General features: G+C 40.0%; 1 protein-coding gene across 2 annotated transcripts in view; it reads right to left on the bottom strand.

Annotated features, from left to right (window-relative positions):
• The window catches only part of ADGRL4 (adhesion G protein-coupled receptor L4), a 132096-nt gene that overhangs the window by 49653 nt on the left and 55002 nt on the right, over positions 1-27441 (bottom strand). For both annotated transcript variants that reach the window (XM_081949601.1, XM_081949602.1), the window contains 5 exons: positions 22544-22696; positions 3053-3208; positions 2256-2323; positions 311-487; positions 30-213 (listed from right to left, as the gene is read on the bottom strand). In XM_081949601.1, the coding sequence (XP_081805727.1) occupies positions 30-213; positions 311-487; positions 2256-2323; positions 3053-3208; positions 22544-22696 (738 nt within the window). The remainder of the gene's footprint in view (positions 1-29; positions 214-310; positions 488-2255; positions 2324-3052; positions 3209-22543; positions 22697-27441) is intronic.

Here is a 27441-nt window from a genome sequence, read left to right as displayed (position 1 = left end):
TTCAGTATGTTTTGTTTCCCTGTGCGTACCCATATCACTAGCATTAACGTCTACTTCTGCCATCTTTGGGAAAGTCTGAGATAGGAAGGCTGTTGTTTCCTCGGTAGCATGCATCAGTTTGGTGAGGCTTCTTCTTCTGTTGTCTGCTGGGATAGCTTCCCAAGCTGTCTTCTTATCCTCCTGAACAAAATTATTTACAGTACTAACAAATTCCTGTTGGGTTAATAAAAAGATTATGTTAACTTTGTATGCTGTATCCCAAATAAGATCGCTTGTAAGTAACCAAAACTTTAACTCTGAGTTCACTCACATTAAGAGTTTGATCTCGAAGCCTCTCATCAGAAATGTTGTAATTTGTGGTACGCAGCAAGGAAAAGGGTACAGATAACATTTCAACGTAAGAAATTACTTCAACTGGTGTAACGGGTCCTATGCTGTTTTTGTGGATTTCTTGTAATAGAGCCAGAGGATCTTTTAATTCGCTAATCTGAAAGAAAGTTTTAAACCATCATGCATGTCGTCCAATACTTCTTTTTAAATGAAGACTTGTAATTGGTGCTCAATTGATAGTTAAAAAGTTGCTACTACCATTTTTTGGTTCTTTTTTTGCTGAGCTTAAAAGAGAGAGAATTATGTGGTGGATAAAATATAGGTTGTATGCACAGAGAAGGTCCAGATTCAAATGTAACCTTGCCATGAATTTCTGGATAGTAATAAATATGTCTAGGTAAGGTGATCTCACAACGTTGCACTACGAATGTTTTGCTCGATACCTAAAGATCATTTCTACCAGCAATTCTTACCCTGGGATCAATATTTGCTCCAGGATAATTTTAATTATCAATTCTGTGTACCGATTTCAGGGTATTTCTGTTATATGTGGCTGGACTACAACTGAAATAATTCATATGCTTAAACAAGAAATATAACAAAATGTAACTAAATATATATTAGTTCTGTTTCTCTTGTTGTGAAATGGCAGATTTGTGAGGAAAATTTAGTGTGGGAAATATCATTAACGTTAAAAAATGGATTGGGGGTTTGTAAAATATCTAATCTTGCTTGAATTATAGCCTGATACCAGGAGATAACATAAATAAACTGCAAATACAAGTGCATTGGCAATTTATCAAACTTTTATATGGGAAAGAAAGTTGTAATTAAATTTGTAAAGGTTCTCTAGCTTCCAGAAGAAATGAATACTAACTTTGTATGAAGGAAGTCCATTTTATTTTTATTCTGGGTGTGGCATTACATAGTCCTTGAAGCTTTCATAAAATTAAAGTAACTAAAGGAAACGACAATGAATCCAACTTCAAAAATCATATAATCATATAATCAACCCTCTTGGGTTTCTTCTTGCCACACACTGCAGGATATTTTCATCCTGCAGTTCTGTGCTCTGTCACTTTAACTACAAAAGTTAGGTCAATGAATCAGACGCCTATAAAATGTCTTAAATTAAATTAATTGAGGGTTACAAGCCACTGGGTCTGGTACATTATCATAAGTGGATATGAAAGGATTGCAATAAATGTATACTGCAGGATTGTGACAGCTATTATTCATTGCATTTATTCCCTATTTTTCTTCAAGAACTTTTGAACTGTTCTATTAATCACAATACTATATGGAATGCTATAGTCTAATACCAATACTCAACATTTAATGCTAATTTAATGACAGACTGAGGATTTGAATCTAGATCTTCCCAGCCCCAATCTAATACTCTAGTCGAGTATTAGACTAGAGTGATGGCGAACCTATGGCATGAGTGGCACAGGTGCACACGGAGCCATATTTGCTGGCAGGCCAGCTAATTTGCACCCTTCCAGAGGGCCAGGGGAGGCCATTTTTGCACTCTCTAGGCTTCAGGAAAGCCTCTGTAGGCTGGGGAGGGTGAAAAACAGCCCCAACGGGCCAACCGAAAGTTCAGAAACAATCTGTTTCTGGCTTCCAGAAGGCCTCTGGGGGCCGGAGAAGCTGTTTTCGCCCTCCCCAGGCTTCATGAAAGCCCCTGAAGCCTGGGGAGGGGTTGTGCACACATGCATGTGTATGTGTGTGTGTTGTGCATGCATGCACAGGTGGGCGGGGAGTATTGAATTGATGTGGGCATGCGTGCACGCAATAGCTCATGTGCACACAATTTTGGCACGCCATAAGAAAAAGGTTCACCGCCACTGCTCTAGTCTAAGCATTTATACCAATCTAGAAAACTTTGACAGCAAATATATGCCTACATAAGTATTACTTACTTTAGCTAAAGTTTGGTTAATGTTTTTAGTTATACAGTTGTTAGGTTCACAGGTTGTTGTTTGTATTGCTGCAGAATGAAAAAAAATAGAGTAATTAATATGCCATAACATAATTATACATAGTCCATTTCCAGCCAATGAAAGAAAGCCTCAGTGACTTGATGCTTTCACAAAGGCCAATATGCAAAGTGCTCCTCAAAGACAAATATATAAGCCTTAATTGCCAAAAGTTGACTACTGAAAATTATTCAGTGTAATTTGTCTATTTAACAGTACAGTGGAACAATATAGAAGAAAAGCAAATTTTTCTTTTATAATGACAGGGAATTCATGTTTTAGCAGATTGACTTGGAGTGTGTGTGTGTGTGTTGGCTTTATTCAAGAATATGCATTACATCTGAAAGTGCATCCCTGAAGTGGTTCCCATCATTTGTGTAAATAAATCACTTCGTTGCATGATGTGCACGGATTTAAACAGCCTTTGCTGGATGACACCATCGTGCAAAAGAGGCCATTTGTATTATTTGCATAATTGCATGATTACCCACATGTAAATCACTGCAGGAATCTGATCTCTTGCAGGTGAAGCCAGTTGTGTTGAGATCCATTTAACTTTCACTGTATGCAGGGAAATGACTTCTGTATATCAACAGGCAGAAATATCTATAAATCTGAGTATTCCTGCATTGCTACATTTTCATATCCAGCTGATTAATCTAAGCGAGACAGAACAGACATTGGTGGGCCTCTCAGAAGACATACCTCTATAATAACAGATAAACCATAATATCATTTACCTTGGCAGGAAGTGCCATCATTTGCCTTAAACTGTAATTTTCCTGTGGATGGTTGATAACCTTCGTTACAGGTGCAGCTGTATCCTCCATCCATATTGTCACATTCTGCATGATCTCCACAGGCACCGGTCCCCAGTTCACTGCACTCATCTATATCTGGGAATTATGATAGAAATTGATTTTTTTTAAAATGCCAAGCTTGTACATACAAACACTTTATTGCAGTTTTGATAGCAAGCCAACAAGATATCCATACTTTCTGCATACGGTGAGTCCTAAAAACAATAATCTCTTCCCCCAACTGGCATGAAAACATGCACGGCTATTATAATCCTAGTTCAAGATTGTGTAAGCAGTACATAGTTTTGGAAACAGAGATGGTAACTATGCCTCATACCTGTTTGGAAAGTCCTTGTCTGTTAATTGTAAGCTAGACTCCAATTTCAGTTTGTTTGTGATACATAAAGTTTTCTTGCATGAATGAAATGCCCTTCACAAAGAGTCACAGTATCTTTATTCTTTATTATATATTTCAACTTCAGTTGAAAGTTCCATTAAAAGCTCCCCCCCAACCAACTAAATTATAAGCAAGAAAAATATCAAACCACACTTATCCTTTAACCTTGGATACTTGAGTTCCCATTTATACTTCTTTCTTGACATTGAAATTGTATAACGGTTTGCAAGATTTGGTATCTCACTATTAATTTATACCTTTTCATGTTTTGAAATTGGTGCATATTAATTATTGTAATAGCAGAATGTGAATTATTCATGTTGAACTATCTGAAATAAGTAAAACAGTTTTCCTTAACATTTCAAATGGATCAAAAGTTTTGTATTCAGTTTAATGCTATGCTTTTCCTTGGTGCAATCCAGGTCACCTTGACAAATATCTATATATAGGCCACAGTGGACCAACTTCAGGTTTATGTGATCTGCTTTGTTTTTATTAGAATTATAAATGAAGCTATTAAAATATCTGGCAACGAGTGGAGCTTATTCAATTTTTACATGGTAAATCTTTCATTCGCTATGAAATATATGTTTCCCCTTTGCTTTTGGGGCAAATATAATATAATATAATATAATATAATATAATATAATATAATATAATATAATATAATATAATATAATATAATATAATATAATATAATATAATATAATATAATAATATAATATAATATAATATAATATAATATAATATAATATAATATAATATAATATAATATAATATAATATAATATAATATAATATAATATAATATAATACCAGTGTTTAAGGTGATGGGCAAAAAGCAGGGAGACTCTCATTCTAATACTCCTTTAGGCACATAAACTAATTAGGTGACCTTGATTCAGTTACTTTTACTCAGTGATCTAGTTGAAAATTGATTGATTATGTGCCATCAAGTTGTCAACTCTTAGAACACTTAGATAAATTTCCTTGATGATCTATCTCCTAACCTGGTCTTATAGGTTATCTAAAAGTGCACCCATTGCTGCTTAACTGAATCTATCCATCTTGCTTCTCTTCTCTTCTCTTCTCTTCTCTTCTCTTCTCTTCTCTTCTCTTCTCTTCTCTTCTCCTCTCCTCTCCTCTCCTCTCCTCTCCTCTCCTCTCCTCTTCTCTTCCCTTCCCTTTCACCTTGCCATGCCTTCCTTTCCTTTCTTTTCCTTTCTTTTCTTTTCTTTTGCCTTCCCTTCCCTTCCTTTCCTTTCCTTTCCTTCTACCTTCTCCAGGATTAGAGTCTTATCCAAGGATCTGGGGCTTCACATAAGGTGTCCAAACTAGGATGAGTAGAACCTGGTCATAAGTGCCATGAGTGAGAACTCTGGGTTGATTTGCTCAATGATCTGTTTGTTTATTTTCTTGGCAGTCCACAATCCTTTCAGGAGCCTTTCCAACACCAATGTTCAATAAACATCTATATTGCTATCCTACTTCTAGCCAATTGAAAAACAAACCCTCTTGGTTTCTGAATTATTTATAAAAATAATAAAAGTGGAATATTAAATAACTAAGTAACTAACTAATTAACTAATAATGGATTCCAAAGAACATTTGTATTAGGAATTCCCTGTGTCACTGTGAGTGCATAGACACTTTAAAACAGTGAAAGGAAAGCAAAGAAGAGGGAACATGTCTCTCCCTCCCCCCCCCCCATGAGAATTTCCTACTTATCAGACTTGGATAAGAAGAACAAACTTTTGGTGTGGAAAAAAGGAATATTAAATAATTGAATTTGATATTACAAGATTCATTGGGAGCACACTACTCAGTTTCAGTCTGACCACAATCTGTGATGCAATTCTTTCAGATTCCTAAGTTTATTCAGGTGTCAGCTACTATTCTACCATCCCTTTTTATAATTCCCAGTGTTGTTTTGATGACGTCTAAGAATCATCATAAAAAGTTTGGCTATTTCTATCTTCTTTGCTATAATCCTTGTCTTGGAACCTTTCTATGTTACTTTGGACATACAAATACTGCCAGAGGAAAGAGAAATATCCCACAAGCTACAGGTAGTCCTCAATTTACAACAGTTCATTTAGTGACTGTTCAAAATTACAACGGCACTGAAAAAGTGACTTATGACCATTTTTCACTGTTGCAACCTTTGCAGCATCCCAATGATCATGGGATCAAAATTTAGTAGCTTGGCAACTGGTTTGTATTTATGACCGTTGCAGTGTCCCAAGATCATATGATCCCTTTTTGTGACCTTTTGACAAGCAAAGACAGATGGGGAAGACAGATTCACTTTACAGCCATTTTCTAAATTATCAACTGTGGTGATTCACTTAACAACTGAGGCAAGAAAAGTTGTAAAATGGGGCGAAACTCGGTTAACAAATGTCTCACTTAACAACCGAAACTTTGGGCTCAACTGTGGCCATAAGTTGAGGACTACATGAATATACTAAAAGTAATAAACTGAGAATGATTACCTTAGTGGAAGATGTGCAAATAAATTGTATCAACCTATAATAGTAAAACCAAGGAATTAGGACTAAAGGCTAAATTATGACCAAAGGATAGTCCTAGGATGCACAAAACTGTAACGTTTTTGTCCTTTTGCATTAGAAGGATCTAATGAGTTCCAGAAGATCCAGCTTCTGTTTAGATTCAGTAAATATTGAAAGATTTAGGAGCTAGTCACAAACATGGAAGTTGTGAAACACAGCCACCGTTTCTTTGATAATTTGAGCTTTGCATTGAGAAAATGTGAACCAGGAAGTGGATTGCACAAGGAAAAGCTAGAATAAGCTAGATGTCAGGGTTCCAGGTAACACCCCTAACGAAAGAAGACTCCGAGCCTTGATTTTCCTCAAAGTTCCATTTTATTAGAGATGTCATATTGGCACATCTGGGAAAACCCAAATCTGAAAGCTTCCAGGTTTTCCCCACCCAAATGAAAGTTCAAGCCCCTGCCCAGCACCCAGATGTCCATCACATGGTCTAATCAAGGACCATCCCAACTGGAGAGGCCTCCCAGTCACACCACTACAGGTGCAGGGCAAAATGTCCTTGACTCTCTGAGAAAGGAATGTTATTTTGACCATACCTCCCATACTCCATATAATTCCCCTTCCCAGTTTCCCACAGCATTATATGTGGCAGGCCTAAAGGCCCAATTCAAAAGATGGCTTCCAGGACTGACACTAGAATAATATGGAATGAAAATATGACAGGGAAAATAAGACTGGGGTGGGGGAATCTTAAATAAAAGCATAGAGGTTAATTATGAAAACCTGGATTCAGCTATTTTTTTAAAGGGAAAAAATACCAATATGCTTGTGACACTTTCCTCCTGTGTGTTATATAGTAAATCTGTTTTCATATCCATAGTGAATGAGCACGCATTGGGGAATGGAAGTTACATATTTGCATGGAGTTCAGATATATGTATGGAAATATTTCAATGAAATGGGCAACTGTGATGTTCTAAGTTACAAATTCCTGGTTAAAAAACAACAATACCCTGGTTACCCAGAGGCCCCAGGCAGGCATTCAACAAAATCACAGTAGATTTGAGGGAGGCTTATACAGTGACTGGATTACCTGCCTGCATGTTCATTTTTATCGAAGACATCCAGGGAAAACAGTGTCTAACATACGCTAATTCAATTGGATTATTATGAGCTCATGGGTAAAGCTTGAAATATAGACCTACCACAGATTTTCTACAAACCCCATGAGCAAAGAGCAATAAAGAGCACACGTTTAATTTATTATACCTGAATCTGAAACTTCTATTATGTCGGCTGAAATTACAAATCCACATGACAAGGTAGAACATCAATCCTCTCTTTCAGAAAAGCAACTAAAATAGAGTTGTTCTGAAGGGCCTTTGGTTAAGCACTGTAATCGGTTTGCCGATAGTTATGTTTACGATGGGGTACTTTAATTAATGATGTTATGCTCTTAGTGCAACATTGTGCCTGCATTATTTGAGATCATTATCCTGATGACTTCTTTTGGTTTTAAAGCATTGTGCCAGGAATCCATGCAATGTATATCTCTATAAAAATGAAATAATAGATAAATAGATCTATAATAGATAAAGAGCCATAGTGGCACAGTGGTTCGATTGCAGGCTATTTCTACTGCCTGCCAGCCGCCACCAGTTCAGCAGTTTGTGTCTCATCGACTCAAGGTTGGCCCAGCCTTCCATTTTTCCAAAGTCGATAAAATGAAGACCCAGATTGTTGGGGGCAATATACTGACTCTGTAAACCATTTAGAGAGGGCTGTAAAGCACTGTGAAGCAGTATATAAGTCTAAGTGCTAAATTTATAGTCTTATGAAATGCAAACTGGCTCTATTTTATTTTTCATTTACAAGAAAGTAAGGTATTTACTTTACTTAATTCAAATATCAAATTTTAAAATGTAAAATTATGCAGACAGTGACCACATTTTCTTGGGAAAAAATGGATAAACCTGAAAAAGGAGCAAATCTGGAAGGCGTCTGTAAGGATAAACAAAATATTGTTTATGTTTATAACTTAGCTTTGCTAAGAAAATGCAAGGACAAAATCAAAGAAAAACTGTACAAAATGCAGTTGCGACTGTACAAAAAACATCTAAAACAGTACATATAAATGTATTCTAAATGGGGAATTCAGTTCCATATTTTTCATATGAACGTGGAAGACAGTGAATTAAAGGCACCATTTGTACAATAAAAGTGAAACAACCAGAATAAAGGTGAAAAGCAAGTTGTTAAAAATAAATCTAAAAGGACAGCTTTTGGATAAAGGACTGCCTTTTATAATAAAAGATGTATGGTCACAATAATTATACATGTTTCGGGATAATTTTTTAAATTACCAATTTGTTAAATATTTCCTATTGCATTTTAATTTGGTTTAGATCACACTTGCTGTCAGCAGGCATTTTGACACCTTTGACTTACTTCCCATCTTTTATTTTTTTTATTGCTGTGTGATTGTTGAGTTTATGATTTTGTTTTGTTTTTTTATCATACTATGGACTCATTTCCCCTATCCATATATTGTAAATTGCCAAGAGATTGAAGTGAGATGTAAATTCAATAACTAATAAAATTTGGTAACAACTTTCAGAGATTTCTCAGTGTTGGGCCTAAAGCTTTTGACAGCCATATGAGACCCTTTTTTTTCAGCTTTAGAAGCTGAAAACCTCCCAACATTGAGAAGTACTGAAAAATGTGAGGTTTAATTGTAATAATATAATTTAATATGGTTATCTATTAGAACCTGCAATAAATTTGGGGATTTATATAACTTATGTTTCCTTTTGCCTAAGGTCCAATTGTGGACCTTAGTATAAATATTTTACAACTGCTTTGGAGTTAATTACTAAGATGGTATTTGTTATGTATCATAGTTTCCCTCTGGTCCGTTTTGCTAGGGGGAGCTGTGCTCGACGCTGATTGGTTGACTGTTTGACAGCCGGCGTATATAAAGGGCTGTCAAACAGGGCTCAGCTGTTGCCAGTTAGCTGAGATGAGCGAAATGTGAAGTGCCGCATTTGGCAACCTGCTAGCAATAAACTGTTAGCATTTGTTAAGTCCTGGCTCGCCTCCATTTGTCCACCCGTGTTCTCCCAGCTAGAACATTGGCTAGAGGGTTGTTTTATTACAACGGTCGTGGGGAGGGGGGGATGTGAGGACAAGAGAAGATCACAAGGTCGGTTGGGAGACCGTGGCTGCTGGCTACGCCCGGTCGTTTGTACCAACCCCCGCAACCTAGGTGGTCGGGATCTACAGAGACAGGGCCTGCGGCTGATGCTTTGCAATGCAAGGTCCGTGACCAACAAGGCCCCCCTCATTAATGAGTTGATCTCTGAGGGGGAGCTGGACCTTGCAGGAATAACAGAGACCTGGTTGGGTCACGAGGGTGGTTTGTCCCTCGTGGAAATGTGCCCACCAGGTTTCCATGCATTTCATCAGCCTCGGGCCCTGGGTAAGGGTGGAGGGGTGGCGGTGGTTATACGGGATGGTCTAGAGCCGAGGGAGTTCACTGTTTCTCAGATACCCGGGTGTGAGTCACTTGGTGTGAAATGGGGCCCAGGGAGGCAGTGGGGTTTGCTGATTGTATACTTGGCTCCTCGCTATATGTCAGCAGCCCTGCCCAAGCTCCTCGAGCTGATCTCGGAGACGGCGGTGGAGATCCCCAAACTTTTGGTTATGGGGGATTTCAACCTGCCGTCGACGGGAGCAGCATCCGAGGTGGTTCGGGAGTTCATGGCTTCCATGACAGCCATGGGCCTGACCCAACTAATTCAGGGCCCCACACATGAAGGTGGCCACACACTGGACCTTGTTTTTGTATCTGAGCAGTGGACGAGTGATCTGGGAATAGGGGACTTAGACATTACTCCCCTGTCATGATCAGATCACTCTTGTCTCCGGCTAGACTTCCCTGGCTCTACCCCCCACCACGAGGAGGCGGAACCAGTTTGTCCAAGCTGGTACCGCCCCAAGCATCTGATGGAACCAGTTAGGTTCCAGTCGGAGCTTGGGCCGCTACCTGTAGCCCTGACCCGCGCTTGGTCGGAGGACCTAGTGGCCGCCTGGAATAGGGCGATGGCTGGGGCCTTGGACCGGGTTGCGCCTTTGCAACCTCTCCTACGGCAGCGACCCACCCGGGCTCCTTGGTATACCGAGGAGCTGAGGGTGATGAAGCGCCAGAGGAGACGTCTAGAGAGCAGGTGGAGGTCCTCACGCTCCGAGTCTGACCGAACACAGGTAAGAGCCTATTTACGGACTTACCTTGTGGCATTGAGAGCGGCCAAAGGTAGACATTGTGCCGCTCTTATTGCGTCTGCGGATAACCGCCCTGCCGCCCTGTTTAGGGTCACCCGCTTCCTCTTGGTGCAAGAGACGCGGGGGGCACCCTTACAGGGTAGAGCAGAGGAGTTTGGAGAATATCTGCAGAACAAAGTCGCTCAGATCCGGAGTGGATGGGCCCCCTCCAGTGGTCTGGACGGGCCGTCAACAGTGAGTCTTGTGAGTCCACTCTGGGAGGAGTTTGACTCTGTTGCCCCCGAGGATTTAGACGGGTTGCGTGGAAGGCTGTAACCCACCACATGTTCATTGGACCCGTGTCCCTCCTGGCTGGTACTGGCATCCTGGGAGGTGACACGAGGCTGGCTTCTGGGCCTAGTGAACGCCTCGTTGGGTGAGGGATCCTTACCTACCGTCTTGAAAGAGGCGGTGGTGAGGCCCTTACTCAAGAGGCCTTCACTCGACCCAATGGAGCTAGCTAATTATCGTCCAGTCTCCAACCTCCCTTTTTTGGCGAAGGTTGTTGAGAATGTGGTGGCGCAGCAGTTTCCGCATCACCTCGATGAATCCGATTATCTAGACCCACGCCAGTCCGGCTTCCAACCCGGGCACAGCACTGAGACAGCCTTGGTCGCGTTGGTTGATGATCTCTGGAGGGCCAGAGATAGAGGTTGTTCCTCTATCCTGGTCCTATTAGATCTCTCAGCGGCTTTTGATACCATCGACCATGGTATCCTTCTGCACCGGCTGGAGGGGATGGGAGTCGGAGGCACCGTGTTACGGTGGTTCGACTCTTACCTCTCTGGCCGGATGCAATATGTGTTGACAGGGGGGCAGAGATCGACCCCGAGGCCACTCTCTTGTGGGGTGCCGCAGGGGTCGGTTCTCTCGCCCCTTCTGTTCAATGCATACGTGAAGCCGCTGGGCGAGATCATCTGTGGTTTTGGGGTTGAATACCATCTGTACGCTGATGATACACAGCTGTACATTTCCACCCCAAACCACCCCAACGAGGCTGTTGCAGTGATATCCCGGTGTCTGGAAGCCGTCGGGGTCTGGATGGGGGACAACAGACTCAAACTCAACCCCTCCAAGACTGAGTGGCTGTGGCTTCCGGCACATCGGTTCAGCCAGCTGACTCCATCGCTGGTCATAGGGGACGAGCTACTGCCCCCTGTGGAACGGGCGCGCAATTTGGGCGTCCTCCTAGATGCCCAGCTGTCAATGGATGACCATGTGGCAGCCGTGGCAAGGGGGGGCGTTCCACCAGGTTCGCCTGGTGCGCCAATTGCGCCCCCTACTGGACCGGGATGCCCTACGCACAGTCACTCATGCGCTGGTGACGTCTCGCCTAGATTACTGTAATGCTCTCTACATGGGGCTTCCCTTGGGACGCGCCCGGAGACTGCAGTTAGTCCAGAACGCGGCCGCGCGGGTTATCATGGGGAGGTCTAGATACTCCCACGTAACACCGCTCCTGCGTGGCTACCTGTGGTTTTTCGGGTGCGTTTCAAGGTCCTGATTACTATCTTTAAAGCGCTCCATGGCTCAGGACCTAGTTACTTGCGGGATTGCATCCTCCCACATACATCCCTGCGGCCAATCCGCTCTCACAGGGAGGGCCTTCTCCAAGTGCCGTCCACTAGGCAATGCCAGCGGGCAGCGCCAAGGAGTAGAGCCTTCTCTGTGATGGGCCCAACCCTCTGGAATGACCTCCCCCCCGACATTAGAACCACCTCGGACTTTCGCTCCTTCTGACAAAAATTGAAGACTCACCTGTTCCGACTAGCTGGCCTGGCATGATTATAAATGTTACATCTATGAACTCCTGGTAGTATATTCTCATCTGGTTATTTTAAGGGTAATGTTTTAGTTTTAATTGTTTTTAGGGCTTTTAGCCTCATATTTATTCTTCTGTACAGTACTCTTAATTTTAACCTCCTCCACATACATACATATATTTATAATTCTATTTATATTTGTATTTTATCTGTGATTTATTGTGGACTGTACACCGCCCCGAGTCCCTTTTTGGGAGAGGGGGCGGTTTAGAAATGTGAATAAATAATAATAATAATAATAATAATAATAATAATAATAATAATAATAATAATAGGCGACGAGGATGGGATCAACAGGCGGAGCCCAGGCTGAGCTGTGAAAAGTCACTAACCTACGAGCTAAGTCACTGAGAGCTGAATTCCCTCAGGGAATCACTGAACGAGAGGTCGAGTGAGTCACTTGCCTACCAAGACTGCCTCTGGTTAATCGACGAAGAAAGAAGTTACTTCAGAGATGGCCTTAATGAACACACTAGCCACTTTTAATGCGACCGCAGAGACTTGGGGCTCCTATATTTCCCGTTTTGAATGTTTTTTAGAAGCCAACAGCTTTACAGACCTAACTGAACAGTGGAAAAAGGCATGTTTCCTAAATTTATGTAGTACGGAGATGTTTAATCTTGCAGAGACCCTAGTTGCCCCGCACTCCGTCCACGATGTGACCTGGGATGTTTTAATGTCCAAGTTAAATAATCATTACACCCCAGTGCTGTCCCGCACAACGTGTAGATTTGCCTTTTACAGAAGGTTTCAGCTTGAGGGAGAGACAATAAACGACTATGTGGCTGCTTTACGAGCCACAGCTGTTCATTGTAGATTCAAAGACTTAGATGAAGCCCTGACAAACCAGATTGTGGGGGGTGTTAGCGACCTCCGTATACAACGCCGCCTGCTGGCCAAACCTGAACTCGACTTACAGACGGCCCTGGATGAAGCCAGGGCAGTAGAGCTATCAATGAAATCTACAGAGGAAATCCAGAGATTCTCCAAACCACAACCCGCAGATAAGACTACCGAGGTGCACTATGACGATGTTATCAATGACACCGGGGCCACCGGGAACAATAAAGTACATCGCCTAAGGGGTAAGCAATCCAAAGTTCGGCAGGGTAAAGCTATGTCCCGAACAAATTGCCCAGGGTGTGGGGGTAGGCATGATAGAGCGGACTGCTGTTTTAAAAATGCGTCCTGCCTCCGTTGTGGAAAAAAGGGCCATTTAGCAAGGGTTTGTAGGGCAGCTGCGCCTTGCGCAAGTGCTTTAGAAGGGAACTCTTGCAGCACCAGTCAGGGTTTCAAAAAGCCCTCCGGTTTTGGTAGGAACGCAGGGTTCAGGAAGCAGGATTCCTGTTTTGCAGTCAGTGAGGACAGAGATGAATCTGAAGTAGACCAGATTGTCCATACCCGAGAGGGAAAATATTCCTCACCGTTAGACTGGAGGGCAAACCCTGTCAGATGGAGGTAGACACTGGCTCAGCCGTGTCTATAATATCGTGGGCAGGCATTAAAAGACTTGTGCCAGACATCTCCCATGTGAGATTGAAACCATGCCCATTAAAGTTGAGGGATTTTCAGGGAAATCCCATTCCAACGCTGGGAAAGTTTTTCTGTAGGGTGTCCTTTAAACAATATAATAAGAGACTTTCTCTTATTGTAGTCAAGGGTCCCAGGCCCAGTTTGTTAGGTTTGGAATGGTTTGAAGCCCTGGGTCTGGCCATAACGGGAATAGATCAGGTTCAGACCACTCCATACCTTGACATGCTAATCAAAGAATTTCCTGAAGTTTTCGGGGAAGGATTGGGAAAATACACTGGCACCCCCATTTCTTTTAACCTAGAGCCCCAGGTACCACCATGGCGTCTGAAGCCATGTAGGGTACCATTTGCATTAAAACCCAAAGTAGACACGGAAATAGACAGGTTATTGGCCCAAGGGGTGTTAGAGCCTATTGACCATGCCTGTTGGGAAACTCCCATTGTCACACCAGTTAAGCATGATGGCTCTATGCGCATCTGCGCTGACTTTAAATGCACTTTGAACCGTGCCTTGCAGCAGAGCGCATACCCCGTGCCCGTGGTGCAGCATTTGCTGCACTCCCTGGGTCAGGGAACCATATTTGTGAAGCTTGACCTAGCTCAGGCATATCAGCAGTTGCCTGTGGATGAGGCAACTGCTGAAGCCCAGACTATAGTTACACATAGGGGTGCATTTAAGTGTAACCGTTTACAATTTGGGGTTAGCGTAGCACGTGAACTTTTTCAGAATTTAATGGAACGGCTGCTACAGGGGATACCAGGCATCGTTCCCTATTTTGACTATGTCCTGGTATCAGCCCGCTCCCTATCCAACCTTCTGGCCTGATTGCGAACTGTACTTCGGAGTTTCCATGGTGCTTGCTTAAAACTTAAAATGACCAAGTGCCAGATTGCAGTTCCCCAAGTTGAATTTTTGGCTTTCTTAGTAGACAAGAAAGGCATTCATCCGACCCCTGAGAAAGTGTGGGCTATTAGTCAGGCTCCTCCGCCTACCACCAAAGCCGAGCTTCAAGCTTTCCTGGGTCTGCTCAATTTTTATAATATTTTCCTGCCTCACAAGGCATCTATTGTGGAACCCCAGATTACTAGACCGCTCAGTGAAGTGGGTTTGGGGCAAGAAGGAAGCCACAGCTTTTGACAATGTAAAAAAATTCTTAACGTCTGAGAGTGTCCTGCACCAATACGATGAATCCCTCCCTGTGATTCTGACTTGTGACATGTCTCCTTAAGGTGTCAGTGCAGTCTTAAGCCACCGTCTGCAGTCAGGACTAAAAGCCCCTGTGGCATTTTTCTCTCGCACTCTGTCCTTGCCCAAAAGGAACAATAGCCAGCTTGATCGGTCATAAAAGTTATCTGAAAGTGATTTATTGTGCATGTCTTCACACATTCCAGAAGGAGAGTGAAAGAGAAAGCTTCTGCTGAACTTTTTTCTGGCTGCCAGCAAGGCAGACGGAACATTCTTATCAAAATGTAACAATTAGTTAGCTTCTGTTTTATTTACTTTTATTATTTTCGTATTAAAGTTTGTTTATTAATTAGAATATGCTTCTCCAGAACTTTTTTTCTTTTCTTCAATATCTTAATGCATATGCTCTTGGAAATCAGCCCGATCCATAGACCTCATTTTTCTTCAGGGTGATTTTTCCCCTGACATAGTAACCGGGGTGAAGCGCTTCCATTCTTATCTCTATGGCCGTCATTTCCATATAATGACAGACCACAAGCCCCTTCTGGGCATCATCGCTGGGGACAGACAAACGCCCCAAATTCTATGTCCAAGATTCACAAGCTGGACTGTATTCCTGGCTGCCTACAACTATACCTTGCATCACAGACCAGGGAAGCACATTTGCCATGCCGACGCTTTGAGCAGGTGCCCTTTGCCCATCGCAGTGAAAGACCCAGTGCCTGCCTCTGAGGTTTTGCTGATCGATGAGATGCAGTTACCATTAACAGCAGCTGATGTGGCCATGCACATGAGTCAGGACAAACTACTCGCCAAGGTGCTGGCTTGGACTGAATGGGGATGGCCAGCGAAACCACTGGGCACTGAGTGGCAACCCTTTTCAACCAGGCAACACGAACTCTCTTCTCAGCAGGGTTGTCTCCTGTGGGGTGGCCGAGTGACCTTCTCCACGAAGGTCACTCGGGCATAGTCCAGATGAAGCCACTGGGCTGGAGCTATGCTTGGTGGGCGGGCATGGACCAGGACATAGTGAGGTGGGTCTCTGGATGTTCCCAGTGCCAGGAGTCCCGACCTGCATGTCCCAAAGATCCCATCCAGAATTGGGAGCAGCCAAGGGCTCCATGGTCCCGGATTCAAATGGACTTGGCAGGCCCAGTAAAGGTCCAATCTTTTCTTGTTATTGTTGATACTTATTCTAAGTGGGTTGAAATTGCATTATTGTCTACCACCACTGCCCCGGCCATTATCAAGATGTTAAGGAGGGTGTTCACGACCCTTGGGTTACCTGATCTGGTCATTTCTGACAATGGGTTCCAATTTACTGCAGCATTGCTAGACAATTTCTTTGCCAGGCTAGTGGTCTGACACACTTTTGTAGCCCCCTTCAACCTAGTGGCCAATGGCCTAGCGGAACGCATGGTCAGATCAGCAAAAGAAGCGCTGGCTAGGTTTGGTCCCCTCAATTGGCAGGAAGACATAGACACGCACTTGCTATGGCAGCATGCCACACCATGCTCCATGACAAACAAGAGCCCAGCAGAATTGTTAATGGGTCAGCGACTCAGAACAGCATTAGACAGGCTACACCCAGAATATGTCACTTCAAAGCCTTTAGACTCACACAGTCAGCTTAAGGGTTTTCCATTAAACGCAACAGTTTATGCACGGAATTATGCCGGCCACCCACTAAGGGTCCCAGAGGTAGTCAGAAAAATCACGGGCCCCTGCTCATACCTGATAGAGCTAGAGGACGGCCGAGTATGGAGGCATATCAATCAGCTACGAAATCGGCAAAGGGAGTCTAACATGGCGGGGGAACAACAGGGCCTATCCTATAGGCAAGCCCCGAGAGCTCAGAGCAGAGGCCTAGGTCCCGGTCTACCTCCCCCGAGCGATCACATAACAGAATAGAACAACTAATAAGTTTACCTGCTCTTCCCCATGAGTTTCCAGCGTTGTAAGAATCTGAAAGGGCTAGGCCTGAGGCCATGGGAACTGTGGCCACAAACTCCGGAGCAGAGGTCACTCTGCGAAGATCAGGGCGGGTTCGATGCCGCCCATGCTATATGGAAGACTACCCATGCGCGTTCTAAGTGTGAAGGAGTGATATGTATCATAGTTTTCCCTCTGGTCCGTTTCGCTAGGGGGCGCTGTGCTCGACGCTGATTGGTTGACAGCCGGCATATATAAAGGGCTGTCAAACAGGGCTCAGCTGTTGCCAGTTAGCTGAGACACGCGAAATGTGAAGTGCCGCGTTTGGCAACCTGCTAACAATAAACTGGTAGCATTTGTTAAGTCCTGGCTCGCCTCCATTTGTCCACCCGTGTTCTCCCAGCTAGAACAGTATTAATGCTGGAAGATATAAAATATTTTCTATTACCTATACAGAGGGGAATCACATTCAATTTTTTTGGTGAATTGCCGCTGATTCATGTTTATTAAATATATTAAACACAACATTTTGAAAATTGAAACATGATTTTTGAATATCATCTAAGAATTATCTGGGCTAAAATCAATCTTGCGAAGTCTAGATTAAAGACAACAACTGATATTGTTAAACTGTCATGGCTGTCGTGAACTTCAGCATATATTTAAAACCTTTGACAGTTTCAGAAATAACCTCCCAATTACCTTTCAGTGATTATTCTACTCTTTACTAAAGTACGGAAGTGTCACTGGGTCATAATTATCTGTTTATTTCAATATTCAAGGCAGTTCACATTAACAAGTTAACAGATTAAAACAGCTGTAAGGAACCTTGTAGGTCTTATAGTCCAAACCCCCTGCCCAAGCCGGAGACTCTGCCTTCTTTCTGACAAATGGCAATCCAGTCTCTTCTTGAAAGTCTCCAGTGATGAAGCTTCCACAACTTCTGAAGGCAAGCTGTTCCATTGGTTGATTGTTCTCACTGTCAGAAAATTGTTGTTTATTTCTAGGTTAAATCTCTCCTTAATCAGTTTCCATCCATTATTCCTTGTCTGGCCTTCAGGTGTTTTGGAAATAGCATAAACCCCTCCTCTTTGTGGCAGCCCCTGAAGTATTGGAACACTGCTATCATGTTTCCCCTGATCCTTCTCTTCACTAGACTAGCCATGCTGAGTACTTGCAACCATCCATTAGCCTCCAGTCTTAGTCGCTCTTCTCTGCACTTTTTCTCAATATATTTTTATAGTGTGTTGGCCAAAACTGGATGCAGTATTCTAGGTGTGGTCTTACTTATGCTTTAGAGAGTGATATTAGTACCTCACTTGATTTGTATTGTATCTGTCTGTTTTAATGCAATATAGATCCATTTGTGTTACTGATGAGTTGGTCTAAGAAACTGTAACAGTTGTCTGGTGAGTTTTGCATAGAGCTGGGGCTTAAACCTGGATCTCCTTATTTCAAATCCAAGTTACACCATGCTGGTATTCCACTTTCCACTGTAGTACTAGTAAGGATTTCTTAAATTGCTTGTCTTCATTTACTATTTGGGACAATAAATCTGAATTCTACCAAGTATTTTCCCCATGATTAATTACTTCTATGATGTTGGATACAATACAGAGTGCAAAGTTATCCCACTTCTTATGCTACATAGAATGCCCTATTTGTCCTATTGGTTTACATTTTTTTAATCTATTGATAAAACAAGTTTATAGATAGAATAACAACTGTAGATCTGGAAACTTTCAGCAAGGTGAACTGTTTTACTAGCATGTATATGGTACATGTAAAAAAATCAAGTTTATCAAGTGTATAATTGCAATTGGTCTTTTGTGTAAGTTTATGGCTGTCTACACAGACTGACATAAACTTACACAAAAGACCAATTGCAAGTTTTTCCATTTTCATCATGGTTGCAGAGATCAGCTAGGGACCAATCTCATTATCAAAACTGTTTTTTCTTCATATTAGTTGCATACAGGAGTTTGTGTCCTAAATGCATCCCATAAAATTATATAGCTGCTTCTCCAGGGATGGACCTAAACCAGGCTACAATTATTTCTTTTTGATGTGATTGACAAAATAATATACTGCCAACCAGTCAGGTTTAAAAAGGCAGTTATAAATAGAATATTAAAAATTAATGTATACATTAATATTAGCAGCACTTTTCCTCTAAAACATAATAAACACTGCAGAGTTTGACAGAATAATTTACCATAGCTCAAAATTATCAGTGCAAAAGACAGAGGTTAATTATGAATGTAAATCATTTATAAGGATTTTTCCAAGTATCTTTCAGGATTTTTTTTTAAAACCTCAAAATGCAATTCAAGGATTTATTGCTGATGGTCAATGCACGTTAGGCTTTTATAATAATGCAATTGGATAATATGATATGGATTTATTAACAATTAAAACATACACATACACCACAATTACCTTTTAGTTCTGTGTACACTTGCTGTAAGACTGGCCAAAGACATTATATTGCCCTGGAAAAATTTGTTGCATTATTCCAGAATTGATTCAATAGGTGTACGATTATTTATGATTATCTTGGGAAATGCAGTTCAAATTAATCTAGTTAATATTGATGTAATTTTTTTTATCACTTATCAGTTGGTGTATAGTTTAATCCGGATAATTAAAGCTCCATTACAGCACAGAAAGCTCATCCCTTCTGAATGTTTACTAGTTTTAGCTTTAATGGCATTAATATTGATTTATATTAAATGTTTAAATATGATATTAATCTTAATACAGGTACAACTCAAGTTACAACAGTGCATTTAGTTATTGTTCAAAGTTACAACAGTACTGAAAAAAGTGACATGTGACCGTTTCCCACACTTATGACCATTGCAGCATTCCCCATTGTCACATCATCAAAATTCAGATGTTTGGCAACTGACTCATATTTATGATGGTTGCAGAGTCCCTTTTGTGACCTTCTGACATGCAAAGTCAATGGAGAAGGCAGATTCATTTAACAACCGTGTTACTAACTCAACAACTGCAGCGATTCCCTTAACAACGGTGACAATAAAGATCGTAAAATAGGACAACACTCACTTAACAAATGCCTAACTTAGCAACATACATTTTGGGCTCAGTTGTGGTTGTAAGTCGAGGACTACCTGTATGTATATGTCAGCATTAAACAACCAAGGGATAGCACAAATTGCACAAGATAGCACAAACCAACCAAACCATCATTGAGCCCAAAAAGAGCTATTTTTTCAATGATGCTGTAGTGATTTGGAACACATTATGTTAGGAACACAATTGGTCTCATTTGTAGCAGCCTTCCATAAGGTAGTTAGGAAACTGAATTGCTTCAGAGAATGTTTGAGGGTGAACTGAGATTTCTGCTGGTTTTAATATGCTAAATTGTTTTTTATTGTACTTTACTGTGGACATTTTACTGTTGCTGCATTTTAAATTTGCTGTAACCTATTGGGAGTTGATAAGATGTGGCAGCATATCAATTAAATAATCAACAATTAAAATAGCACATTGTAATATAAAGTTTACCATCACCTCTATTTTAATTGTTAATGGAAAAGAATGCGTGATCTGAATTCCGATGAATACATAGGTATAGAATAACATCTTATCTTTTTTCCTTGCAGGACAACATTCCAACATTGAGAACTCCTGAAAATATGTGAGTTATGGTTTTAAAAAGTTAAATTAGCACAGGAGTCCTTAGGAATCTGCTATGTAGCATCTTAGAACATTTGGATAATTTTACATTGGAGAAAACAGTATTTCATTAAGTGGATACGTGTTTATGTTTAGTTATATTCATGAAATTTGGTTTCATAAAAGTCCAGTTTATATAAGCATGGCCTCATTTAACAAAACTGAGAAACTGGAAATGTTAACTTTTTCGCATGATAAGAGGATGAATTAGATTTTCAATGTACTGAACTACACAGGTGCTCAAAAATTCAGATAAATGTGTGTGTGTGTGTGTGTGTGTGTGAGAGAGAGAGAGAGAGAGAGAGAGAGAGAGAGACAGAGAGACAGAGACAGAGACAGAGAGACAGAGCGACCTATATCTCCTTCCTCCCTTCCTTCCTTCCTTCCTGCCTGCCTGCCTTCCTCCTTTTCCCCTCCCTCCTTTCCTTCCTTCCTGTTAAAAATGAGTATCATGCGATTACAGCAGGAGCAGCAGCAGTCAAGCAGTGCTGAAGCAACTTCCTCAAATTTCCTTCTCTCTGGAGGAATGGTTCCTGGATTCTGGATGCATCCTGTAAATTATCTGAGATAATTTGATATACCTTGAGATACCTTGGTTCAAAAATAGTTACCTTATGATGCACTCACTGTTTCACAAAGTTAAGGGTTATAGAAACAAGAGTTTTCTACAAATTCTACAATTAAATGTTTATTTATTTATTTGTATTCCACTTTTATTATTTTACAAATAACAAACATATCCAACACACCTTCCTCTTCCTATTTTCCCCACAACAACAACCCTGTGAGGTGGGTTGGGCTAAGAGAGTGATTGCCCCAAAATCATCCAGTTGGTTTTTCGTGACTAAGGCAGGACTTGTTCATCTTGCTTTTTAGACTGGTTCCATACTCACAAAGAGACATAGACATACACACAAGGGGGGGGAGGGGGGAGGGGGAGGGAATGTAATTGGCTTAACATGAAAATATTTAGGGAATCAAATTTTTAATCCCCATGCTTCAGTGAATATAGTAGAATTTACATAGGAAAAAAATATAACTGCACAGAAATTTATTTCACTTGGGGAAATTCTTATTCAGGACTTTTATAGCCCTAAAAATAATAAATCAGTTTATTTTGGGGCAAATATAAAATCCCTGTGTTAATATTATCTTGTTCAAGTCACATCTCTTTAAAAGAAAGATATGTGACTTGAACAAGATAATATCAACACAGGGATTTTATACTTGTCCCCAAAATATACTGGTTTATTATTTCCTGGACTGGAAAAGTAGAAGAAAAGTTTCATATTTCTTCCCTTAATGCAAAATAAATTTCTTCAAGATTATATACAAAATTAAATACCATGTAAAGTATTAAGTGTTTGTTACATGTAACAAGCACTTTATATTTTAATTAGTATTTAAGTAAATAATTAAATACTTTAAATACGGTTGAAGATGCTGTGCTTGTCAGCTGGAGAGCTGACAGATCAGATTTGAGACCTGAGCTCTGCGCAATAGGTGAGTTCTTGTTACTTGCCAGTTTCAGTCCGCCTAGCAGTTTGAAAGCATGCAAATGCAAGTAGATTAATAGGTACCACTTTGGTGAGAAAATAACAGAGTTCCGTGCACCTTTTATATAAAGCCCTGATGGCCACATGAACATGGAAATTGTCTTCGGACAAAACTGGCTCCCTTGGCTAAGAAACAGAGATAAGCACTGTGCCCTAGGACTGGACATGACTGAAGGGGAAATCTTTACCTTACATGCAAATCATCACGTATTAAATTATCCCACCATGATACATACAACATTATACAAAATTATATAGAACTAAATTATTATATTGTGTTCATTTAGTCTGATACTGCTAGAGTCTATTTTGTTTTAAAAAAATATTCATTTTCATTATAATTTATCTATGAGAATATTTTAAGCAACAGAATAAACAGGTATATAAAAAAGAAAAGGCAGAAAGGGACATAATGGTTAAGGAATAAAACATCAGTAAACGAACAGGGGTCTCTTGGGATCTTACCTCTACAAGAAGTACCGTCATTGGTTACAAAGCTTGTGTTGCCATTACTAGATCTGTATCCATCTTTGCACATGCAGAAGTAGCTTCCCATAGTGTTTGTACAGTTTGCCTTTTCTCCACAAAGTTGTGTGGCATTTGCACATTCATTATCATCTGTAAATAGACAGAATTATTTGCTTTCTGTTAAAATGATTTCCCTCCTTCCAAAAGGAAGACACTTAAATTTTCTGAGATTTCTCAAGTGATATTGACTTTCCCACCTACTTTTTTCTCAGTAGAAAAACTTTAAGTAAAAAGTTCAAAGTAAAAAATAAATCCAGATACCAAAAGTCTGTATGATTCAGGAACTGCATCCTCAAATTATTTCATACTTTTACTTAGATACCTGAGGGTTTTGTGTGTGAGCGAGTTTGTGCATGCACAGGCACACACACACACACACACACACACGCACACATTATAAAGGCAAATACTTGTGATCAGGAATAATAAACATTTGTTTCTGGCATTGAGCTATGATGGTAACTTCCTTTTGCTTCTTTTTTGAATACAGAAAGATGCACTCAGAAAGGGGATTCTCATTTTTAAAATTGATCTAAAAATCTTAAATTCACTAGTTTTAAATGGGATGTCTTCATTTTTGTGTGAGTGTATGTCTGTGTGTATATATTATGTGCATGCCTGTGTGTGAGTTTCTTTCTGTTATGTATATATGTACTCTTGTTTTACATATTTAGGTTGATAGAATGCCATGGAACTTAGTTTCCAGGATCGAAGCCTACAATACTATGTTACCCTACTCATGCGTTTGGGGCCGGGTGGGGAGGAGAGAGAGACAGGGAGAGGGAGGGAGGGAGGGAGGGAGGGAACAATTCTCATACAATAATGGGCTCTGTGTGATCCATGGCATCCCTATGGCACAAACCATTCAGCTTATTGACCTTCAGGAAGTGCTATGCAATCTGCAGGGAATTCCTGATAGTTACTTAAATGTAAGTAGAATGTGAATGGAATGTTCAAAAACTTTTAAAGCTGAGCCTGCCACCTGTTTGCCGTCAGTGAGTTCAGGTTTGCCATTAAATACAGCAGGGTAAAATAAATTTGAAAAATAAAACATGGTATTTCTAGAATGAAGAAGAGCACATCCCTGCCCAACTTTTATACAACAATAGAGATCTATAGAATTTTCTATTTTATGAACTGCAATATTTAGTCTTAAAAATAATAGAGCTTTCCCTAAATTCATAGTCAATGAACTCTGAACTATTGATGTGACACTGAAGTCATAACCTCAAAATCTTAAAATGTTTTGTCTAAGAGGAATGTGATAGGATTACATCTGGATAAGGTAAAGGACCTTACCAAGTGTAAGATATAAATTAGGTGAATGTTTTGAAGAAAAAAGAGGGCATTCCTGAATAAGTGACATTTATGGTAGGAGTGTATATACAATTCCAGCAACTGATATGCGAGTTCACTGAATTGGTATACCATTGTTGGATAGACATTGTTAACCTTGCAACCTGCGAGAAAATGTTTCATGACTCCTTACAGATCTTGATCCTACTCTGGCATTTCAGTCTGTCATTTATTCTGCTTCTCTCCTTCTCTAGCATCTTACATATTATATAAAACTTACATAGGACAATATACTTTATCCCCAATATATTTTTTACTTCTCATTTGCTTTTCTATTTCAACATTTAATAATCTGTGCCTATAATTGTCAGCAGAATATTTTACTTAGGGCTATGAGTGTGTTTTTGTATATATGCACTTTACAATTATTTTTGAAATAATTTTGGATACTTCTGCAAATCTCAGGGTATTCCTGAGCATAATGGTATTTCCATGATATCATGGATCATTTTCATCCTAAATCCCAAAAGTGTTTACATAAAATTTTTCAACAATATACACTAGTAAAAAGGCAAATAGCCATAAATCTTCATTGCTAACATTTTTATATGGTTAAATGCCCAGTTAAATAAATAAGTCTTTGATTCTTGGCAGAAGCATTTCATAATGGAAAATTGCCATGCTCGAAGGGATGTTATTCTCCAGTGAAAAAACCACAGCATAGTATCTACTCATCTGGACCACAATCAAATGAATATTCCTTACTGTAGAACAAAAAAAATATAAACATTGGGTAAGCTCATATGGTAAAAGAAAATGATTCTTCTGATGTCTATTAAGATTCTCAACCATCCAGGTGCTTTTTCCACATTTGGGACAACTGTGAACTGAAGAAGCTTCTTGGATAAGAAGTGCAAACTTTTCAAAGAAAAATCAAGGAAGGTCAGTTGTCGTTCCAAACGTTTCTTGACTCCTTATAGATGTTGATTTTACTCTGACCTTTTAGAAAAAAGCACTTTTGGGATTCCTCTGATAGCTCCAGTTCAATTATGTCCCAACATTGTTGATTAGAGGCTGAGGTACTTTTGGGGGATTTATTTCTTTACAGTATTTATCATTCCTATTTGAGTTAGTTCAGCTCATACTCTTGGCCATGGAACAATCAGGCAACAATATTTCTATTATTCTTGCAGATGTGGGAACACTACGGTGCACATATCATGGGTAATGTTTTCTTCATTTATGTATGCTAGAGAACAGGTTTTTTTTTAGTAACTTATACAAAATGCATTTCTTGTAGTGATTGAAAGTGTACTTGACATGAGAGGCTTATCAAACAGTAAGGCATAGATTAATATTGGATTATACTAAAGCAAGCATAAGCTGCAAGTTTGGGAAAAAACATTATGTTAGCATTCTCAACTGAATGAAGAAAAAGAAAACCATCCAAGAGAATGGGAGAATATATTCCAGAACAACATAGTAGCTTTCAGCCCATTATAATTGTTAGGTGCCATTATTTTCCCTTTTAAATACAAACCAAATATTTCCATCATGTTTTTTCATGGACTGAAATGTGATACAGTGCAAAAACATTGTTTTTACTGTTGGAACCATAAGTTATGGACCTACATTTGGTGGATCCTTGGAGACATTTATTCTCTGCTGTGGTACCTGCCTTATGGAACATTCTCTGATGATTATATCTATAAAGCGGTAGGTATTCCGATGGACTTCAGTGACTTGGCAGTTTCCTATAAAGGAGGGAGCTCATTCCAAGGAGAGGAGTGAGACAAGAGACAACATATCCCATAGCTAGATAGAAGACAGAGGAAAAGAGTTCGCATTGCCACTCCCTAGAATCTCCCATGGTATATCCATTAGGCTGAGGGTAATGTAAGTTTAGCCTGGCAAGTTATTCTATGCCATTCTTAGGTTTCGCCTGACACATTCTTCCTCCTGACATTAAGTTTACTCCATTCCGTTTGACATTACAGAAGTTCCCCAAGAACCGGTTATGTAATCAGTTCTAGGGTTCTCGGGGCTCCATTACTAGGTGCCCATTCATACCCTCCCTTTGCCTATGGTTGGCTTTTTTTAAATATAATTTTTATTTTATGCTGGATTTAAATTGCCTGATTTTGTACTTGTTGTTATTGGATTGTTGTACACTGCTCAGGGGCGCAGTTTGTGAGATGGGTTGGCTATATAAATTTTATTCATGATGAATAAATAAATGGTTCAACCCTCAAATCAGGCAAGGAATGCTTTCAACTGGCACGTAGTAGTCCCTATAAAAATCTTTACAGGTTTTGCTTATTAATTTTATCATAGTGTTTACAGCAATCCACATAGCTAGGCCCCTATAAAAATGGATCTATACACAGTAGATCCTCTTCATTGCCCAATGTCCTTTCCAACAAAGGATATCTCTTCCCATTTTCACAAAAGAAACAGCAAACTCTTTATTGCCAACTTTCAAGGCTAGCTTTTCTTTAGTTATACAGGCTAACTAAATTTCTGGTGGAATTAATTTGCTTTCAGAGACAATATGCAGGAATAAGAGACTTAGATAAACCTGCTCCAATATCCAGTGTCTTATTTAAAACTGGGGAATCAGTTCTGGGGAAAGTGTGATGGTATTATAGCTTTCAATTTATTTCCTAGTAAGAGTCAGTGCTTCCTTAGATAGTTAGAAAATAATTATGGTAACATACAGCCTCCCACTTCTACCCCCAAATGATACATTGGATACTTTTCTAGGCTGAATATTACTTTTTTTTTTTTTACTGCACTTTTATTTCCATCTGACTCCTATATCAGAAACTATTTGATGAAGCTAAAAAATATACCTGTAGGACAAATTCAATATGGAAAATATAAAAGCTACATATTGGAATAGCCCTTGTCAAGTTATATGAAATTTGCAGGAGTGTTGATTAACCATTAGGTTCCTAAGCCATTGAGAATCAAAGTTAACAATATTGACAATCCTGGGTGGCATTTAACAAGGGTGCTCCAAATAAAAATATTATTGAGAATGAAGAACATATGTGTGAATTATGAATATCTATGTTATAATAGTCCTTTATATTTTTTGTAGAGCATATTAATCATCAGCATGTTTTTAATAAATCAAAGACCCAGGACACAATAAATCAGTTCAGCGACCTAAGGGTTGAAATTTATCTTTTAACTTTTTATCATAATTTACTATGCTATTGAACGCTACATGGTTCAAGGGAAATAGCAACTGCAGGGTTTTATAGATTGAAAAATGGGTAACCTTTGTAAACAAGCTTGTTTTTCTCATCTTGGTTAGAAAGTATACCTTTGAAGGCAACCAAGCATGTACTCCATGACCGCATTACTATCTAACTTAATTATGCACAACCAAATGACTTCTGGCAAGAATACTCTTCAAGCACTGAGGACTAAACTTTTTGAGAAGAACTCAAGATTTTCTTTAAAAACGAAACATTTAAAAGAACTCTAGAAAAAAAAGGGGTTGCTTGCTAAGTAAGTTATCTATCTATCTA

This window comes from Natrix helvetica (assembly GCF_964273705.1).
Source record: "Natrix helvetica genome assembly, chromosome: 3".
Taxonomy (NCBI): Eukaryota; Metazoa; Chordata; class Lepidosauria; order Squamata; family Natricidae; genus Natrix; species Natrix helvetica.
Note: the sequence above shows the minus strand (reverse complement) of the source record. Positions and strands in the feature narration are given on the sequence as shown.